Source organism: Manis pentadactyla, chromosome 7, assembly GCF_030020395.1.
Source record: "Manis pentadactyla isolate mManPen7 chromosome 7, mManPen7.hap1, whole genome shotgun sequence".
NCBI lineage: Eukaryota > Metazoa > Chordata > Mammalia > Pholidota > Manidae > Manis > Manis pentadactyla.
Window position 1 is genome coordinate 17,141,580 of NC_080025.1, and position 7,214 is coordinate 17,148,793.

The following is a 7,214-nucleotide window of genomic DNA, read 5'->3' on the forward strand; positions in this document are numbered from 1 at the left end:
GACATGGGAATAAGAAGTCATGGTCGGAAGATTCTGAAGAAGAACCGTTTAACGGTCTTTCTGAAAAATAGCTTGATGGCTGAGTTAGTAAAAAGAAGGAACAAAAGATGACTCTAAGATTTCTAGCTTAGTTGAATAAAGGGGTAGATTTTTACCTTTATTTGGGGAATTCTAAGTGGGAAAGTATTCAGAATTTTGATTATGTGAAATGTATTAAGATGCCAAAGGTAAAGCATGACATAATGTGGATTCCAAATAAAAAGTTACTATGAAAGTGGTAATGGTTTTCCATTTTATTTAGGAATGACTTGCTATGAGAAAATATGCTACATTTTACAGGACACAAGACTATATACATAAATGAAAGTCTAAATTCAAAGAACATTATGGGAGTATGATACAAAACTGTTATGGGAGGATTTTTACAAATACATTTTTTTGACTCTAATAGCTGAGGTGTTAGACATATAGATAAGTGACCTCCAGGTATTGTCACTAATTCTAGGATTTATATTTTTATAGAGAAAATAAGTAATAAATATGATTTCTCAGAATACCGTCTAACATTTTCCCCAATAAATTTATTTTCAGAATGCCCTGGTATTCAGGGGACAATCTTGTTTCATCAGAGTGGAAATTGGGATGAACAAGAGACATTTCATAAAATCTTTGTCAAAAAATGGCTTTTTAGATCATTTGTTCAAGCAGGCTTCCCTCAAATTCTGCATCTATGTCCAGCTTCTCCTCTCTCTGTCTCCACAGCTAAATTTTAGGGGGTAGTCTACATTCATATTCTTCACTTCCTTACTTTACATTTACACTTCAATCCACTCTGTCTGTCCAGTTCCTGTAAATGAAGTGGCTTTTGCTAAGATCAGCAGAGCCCAACACATGACTAAACCATGTCATGTGAATTCCGTTACACGGGCTGAGACAACCCAGCCTCTCGCTGGTCTCAGTGACACTGCACACGCCTGGCTTCCTTTACCCTTCTATGATAATTTCTTCTCAACCTCCTTTCCTGGCTTATTCTCTGACAAGCCCCCCCCACCCCCCATTAATTGTTGTTCTCAGGGGTGGATAACAGCCCTTCTTCTGTTCTCACTCTACTCACTTTCAGAAGAGCTCACCACATCTATGACTTCAATTTCCAACTATATGCCAATTATGTTCCCCAGCCAACTCCTTTATTTCAATCTTTAGGCTAGATATTTTCTCTAGACAGCAAGCACAAATAAACAAATTTTCTCGAGTCTCAGATACACCTCAAAGTAACCATATAATGACATATAATCATCCAAATAATCATACTCCTACATCATTCCCACCAAACACGATCCTCTTCTGAAGTTCCTATCTTAATGAAATTATTACACCTCCAAGTATACAGTTAGCAGCTTAGTAACATTCTTAACATTAACCTTTTATTAAATCCCCATATCCATTTCTTCATCAGAGACTGACACTCATCACCTCCTAAATATCTCTTACATGTTTGTACTTTTTCCTATGTGTACTGTCAAAACTCTAGTTCAAACTGCCAACATCTCCCTCCTGGATTGTTGTAAAAAAATTAATTATTCCAACAGCGTGGCCCTTTACATTCTGAAAAATGCATTAAATGGAAAATTTTAGTCCAATCTGAGAGGGAAGTAAAGTCCTAAATTAGTTTCCAAAAAGTGCCTGTAGAGATGATAATAATTACTCAAATACACAATAGAAACATTATCCACATTATACATTGTCATTAATAAATACCATCTCCTGTTTGGTTAGAGTAAGTGGTTCAAGAAATGGTAGAGAAAAAGGTGAATAACAAGTGCTATTTCCATTCTGTCACATCTTCTGCTTTGTATCTGACTTTTCAAAACCAGAGTATCTGATCTGACTTTTCTCTTTTATTCTTTCCCAGATAATTTGGGGGTCATCTGAAAGCCTAGGAAGGCCCTGGTGTGCCTCTCCAATAAAGGTAAGAAAGTCTTTAGTATGAAGATGTTCATCTATTTTCTTTTGGAGTAGAAATGTTTCCAGTAAAGTCTTCTTTCGTGTCAGAAAAGCAGACTGGGCCAGTTCCGCTCTTTTTCTGTTACAACTGGGACACTGAGAAGAAATGTGCTGCTTCACTGTTGCCACCACTTTTGTTGTCCTCATGTTTTTTAAATAGATTCTGTTCAAAAGCTCATCAGGGACAGAACAGTTTAAGGCGTCTGTCTTTGAAGCCTCTGCATTCCATCTAAGTTGCAGCGTTTGATGTCTGTTGCTTTTTTTCTCCTTGGAGTTTGCTTTGTGGCGGAGCAGGTTTATCTTAGCGGTGCAAAAAGAGCGCAGGGCATTCAGTTCTTCATTGGATACACGAGTGATTTCTGTGTGAACTGCAGTGTCTAATCGCTGCTGTCCAGAGTTAGTCTCTTTGCCCTTGAGGTGATTGATCCATTTTCTGCTCAACTCCGTTTCATTATTTTTGAAGTCTGAAAGCTCAGATTGTTCGTCTTGATATTCCAAGCATGTGGTTGGTCTTCCACTCTCAGGTTTGCTCCCAGAGGCATGCGGCGAAGGCTGCGGTCCTCCAGAGGAGCTGAACGAACCCGAACTCTGTACCTCATCAGTAAAGGATTTAGAGGCCTCGTTAGAAAGGTCGCCCATAGCCCTCGTGTCTGTTTGGGCCACTTCCCCTCTTGCTCTTCTGCATCCCCAGGCTTCTAGGCGGGTGGCCATCACATTGCATCGGACACGGCGCCTCATCTATTTTGTCCAGGTCAAGACTTGCTCAGGAGCTAGCTAGTCAGGCCACAGCTGCGAGGCGACAAGTCTGGCGGCGGATCGCTTAGTCTGCCTTCTCTTCCAGGTGACGCCTTCCTGCTGCCTTGACAACGCAGGGTGGTCATGCGCAGTGGGTCGGTGCGGCGGCACCCCTTCCCTGCCCCCGCCCTTCCCAGTGCCGACTCCGCCTGCGCAGTGGGTGCGGCGTTTGCGGGGCATCCTCTCCGTTAGCTCTCCAGCCGCTCCTCCTTTAGGGCTGTTTTAAGTACAAAAGCTAATATTTACAAGGTTGCAAACTCCCCTTCCTCAGGGCTCAAACAAGTGTACGTGTGCGAGGCTTGCAGGAGCAAAATCATGTTGGCCAATCACATAGCCGGGAAATCACCTATCACAGACCCTATGTTAGGCAAAAAATAGAAATACGGAAACCCTCCTATGGGACTCCTGGAGAGCAGGGCTCCTTCCTATTCCCCCAGGCCCGCCTTGCACAACTTTCTGTGCTCCAGCACTGGGAGACCTTGCACCTCCCAGGGTCTCTGGCCGCTGGTTCAGGCAGTTCCCCCACCGACAGGTCAGCACTGCCCCTCCCTCCTCGAATGATTAGTTCCCGCTCCTCCAAGCCCCAGTTCCTCCGGAAAGGCTTCGTACCCGATGCTGCTGGCCCAAACCCCGTACGGCCTTTCTTTCATGGCGTGCGACTATGCGTTTGTATTAGTATTTGCTATGCCTCTCACATTGCCCCTCCAGGTTAACAACTCCCTGAAGGCGGAAACCTTGTCAGTGTTGCCCAGCACTCAGCAGGTACCTGGCACATAGAAGGTGTTTGGTGAATCTCTGTTGAGAAAATGCGTTGAACGACTTGGAAACAAACACCACCTCACACAGGTCCAGTGGCATTTGTGGAATAAGTACTACTGAGGCAAGGAAATCCTCTTTTTTACTTCCTGAACCATCCCCCCGCCCCCACCCAATTAGTCTCTTACTTGTGGCGTGCATGCCCTTTTAAAACATATAATGCTAGTCACTGAAAAGAGGTAATATAAATTGTGGATAGTTCCAAGTCATTGACAGCATCTCTAGGGTTCAAGATTGTCATTTTTAATTTTTATTTCAAAATCCTCCTCATCTTCTCAATATTTACACGTAATCCATTGTTATACACATTTTCCCCAAAAAACATTGAGCAAGAGAGCTATACTTTAAAGTATATTCTTACCTCCTAATATGCTAAATATTTTAATAACCTTTTCCTAGAAGCAGATAAATTTAAAGGGAATATTTTGTAATTAATCCATTGCTTTGTAATACCAGCATGACCTAGTAAACTGTTTAATACTCTATAGGTATGTTATCTAAGGAAGTAAAAGAGCTCAACAGCACTTTATTATCAAATAAGATTCATGAAGACAGGTCAAAGTTTGATTTTAAACATAGAAACTATTACTTTTTTTTATAAACCTTGTACTCTTTACTTTCAACTCTATCGCAGAATAAAGTTTAAAGGTGACTCTACATAAAATCCATACTCCTGTTATCTGTTTTCTATACATGAAATAGAAATAAAATTTGCCTGCTCTCTTGCTGTATATGAGAATTGTCAGTGATGTGCGTGTGAAAAGAAAATCTCAGACCATTCTCTAAGCAGTACTGGCAAAAACATATATTTCATGTTGTTAAGAGATATTAAGAGCACTATCTGTGAACAAGTATAGTGTCTTACACTAATTTTTTTTATTGTATGTTTCAGGAGAGAAAAGAAAAAAATTTAAAAACCAGGAATGCATAAAGGGGAAAAGGGAATGAAGAAATGCAACTTTCTGTCTTATCATAAAAATTTTTAAACCATACCAATGACTACAAATCACTCCCACTCACTATACTGAAAGCAGATTTAATCAAGATTTACAGGGTGAAAAAATGACATTTTAACCATTTTACTCTATTTTTCAGGAAAAGAAAGACAAGGATTGACAGAGGAAATATTTAGCCTTCCCAGAAAATTCAGAGCGACATTTCAGTGTCTCAATAACTTTGTTACATTATTACTTACTCTTTATTAACAAATATCTGTGAACCGTGACACAGGTTTTTACAAGACTAAAATTAATTTTATAAAACTAAAATTAACTCACATTTAAAAACATTATCCAGTCAACACTCAAATGTGCAAAGAATGTGCTGCGTTTTTATTTCCTGTTATTAATGTCCTCTTCTTACAAGTTCCCATCCACTTTGGTAGCTATGGAAAGTGACAACCTTGATAATCAATGATATTCCAGACATTCCCATGTAGGTGAGTCTCATTTTGACAAATATTCAGTCAATGATCTGTTGAACTCTCCACAAGGTTTATTTCCTCCTTCTTCCATAGAGGGTGAAACTTTATTGTCTTCGTTCAGTGTGCAGGGCCCTAACTTTGTCCGGGTCCTTCGGCTGGTCTCCACCGCTTGGTGCAGGGGCCTTGAGTGTGTGCTGTGTGCCACCAAGACACAGCCAGTCAGGCTCCTCCCAGAGTCCTGACAAAATCCAAAGCCAGTGTTGCTTGTTAAAACCTCTCCTTGCTGTCTTGCTGCATCTTGACATCCATTGGTCCTTCGGCTTCCTCTTGGAGACTGGCTCTGTTTCTTCCAAAACCATGTTGACAAGTGGCAGAGAAAAGGGGGACTGTGCTCTGGTCCGGAACTCCTGCCCCTTCACCGCCATGCAGGCAACTTCCTCTAGCAAACTTTTCCTCCAGACACCCCAAGCTCTTGGCACCTTGCAGGGCGTGATGGGAACACTGGGGTCCTTCTAAGACCACCTGCGGCTGAAGGCTGCCTGGAATGAGGATGGGAGAGGATAGGAGGTAAGAAGACAGTGCAGGTGCTCCCGGCCTAACCAGGCCGAGGCACTGCTTTCACTGGCCTGCAGGCGCTGTCTGCGCCCTCATGGTTCTCAGTGGGGAGCAGCGCACTGCTCACCTTCCAGCTTTTCCTCAACAAGCAAATGTGCTTTGCAGATATGGGGCTCAGCCCCAGAGAGAGGAGGTCAAAACAAATCAGTCTTCCTGTCTGATTCCCTCTCGGTCTCATGTCTCTCTCCTTTCAGCCTCGTCCTGTCTGGCAGGCACTTCTCCTCGCTGGTACCATAGCTGCCTCCTTGCCGAAGTGGCATTCAGCCTGTACCCCTTCCCAGCGCCGCTGTGATGCACAAGGTATCAGAAGGAAGGCTAGTTAATGAATAAGGGAAATTAAGTTGACAGATCCTTCAAAAATATTCCACCTTTTACATAAACTTTGCAATACTACTTGGTTCTGTGGCTCAAGCAAAATGAAGTATTATTTCTTCTAAAATAGAAGTCTAAGATGAATGTGTCAGGAATCTCACTGTGAGAAACCATTTTTGTGGAGTAAGGTATCTTACATTACTCATGATAAAAAAAAATTGAGTTCGGCTTACAGGACATTGCCTGTTTTAACTGTTGAAAGTGTTTTTGCCTCACAAATATCTCAGTCTTTCGATTCTCTTTTTCTATGTGGCCTCAGCTTTATAATTTTTCTGAAATTGGTTAATTGCCTTTGAAAAGCTGCTTTTTACTTTAATAGCTATTGTTCTGCAAAGGTAATGTAAGTTTATTTTAGGTATTTTAAAAGATAAAGATAAGCTACAAAAGTCAGATTTTATGTAAATTACTTGATTGCATAAATTATACAAATACTGATTTTATGTAAAAGTTACTTGAGTTCTGACCTCCCAAAGATTATACTATAAACACTTATAACACATTTGATATTTTCAAATTGTTTTTATGAACTATTTTCTTCAGTTAGAAATAATATGAACACTGCTTTCAATTTATTACAATACGTTTCAACATAATACTTAAAGACTGCATTATATTATTTGATTTATTTAATTAAAAATATTTAGATGTTAGTATATCCAGTTTTCTTCTCCTAAAAATTTTTGGAGTAAATATTCCCTTAGCTAAATCTTTACACACATTCATAGCTATATGTCTAGGATAAATTCCAGAAATTGTTAATTGATCAAAAATGTGTGTACAGTTTTAAGGCTTTTGAGGTATCAGTCTTCCCTCCTCACTTTTTACCCCCTACTGCAGTATTCAAGAATGCAATATATAATATCATTATATTCATAAATACTTTAGTTTATATCTCTAGTAGATAAGGCCTTTTAAAAAACCTAACTCCCTTATTAGAATTATCACATCTAAAACATAATAATTGCTTACTATCATCTGATAACTACTCTATATTCAAATTTCTCTGAGTATCTCAAAGCCTTTTTGCAAATTGTAGTGTTTGAATCCAGGTCTATTCTCTGCATTTGGCTTATATGGTGCTCAAGCCTCCTTTGCTCCACAATACTTCCAAAGTACAAGCAATTTAAAAAACTGAAAAGAAAAAAAGGAGCAGGCAGAGTTTTAGCTTTCTTTTCTACATGTACCATTA

General features: G+C 40.0%; 1 protein-coding gene across 1 annotated transcript; it reads right to left on the bottom strand.

The window, feature by feature from the left end:
* Positions 1–281: 281 nt before the first annotated feature.
* On the bottom strand, positions 282–2,853 carry C7H8orf48 (chromosome 7 C8orf48 homolog). Its single transcript, XM_036894425.2, has one exon. It carries the CDS (start codon positions 2,740–2,742, stop codon positions 1,837–1,839), a length of 906 nt encoding a protein of 301 aa, XP_036750320.2. The 5' UTR covers positions 2,743–2,853; the 3' UTR covers positions 282–1,836.
* Between the last annotated feature and the right edge of the window lie 4,361 nt (positions 2,854–7,214).

Excerpts from the sequence above, each read along its gene's own strand:
- C7H8orf48 (XM_036894425.2), bottom strand. The coding sequence starts at position 2,742 with ATGAGGCGCCGTGTCCGATGCAATGTGATGGCCACCCGCCTAGAAGCC.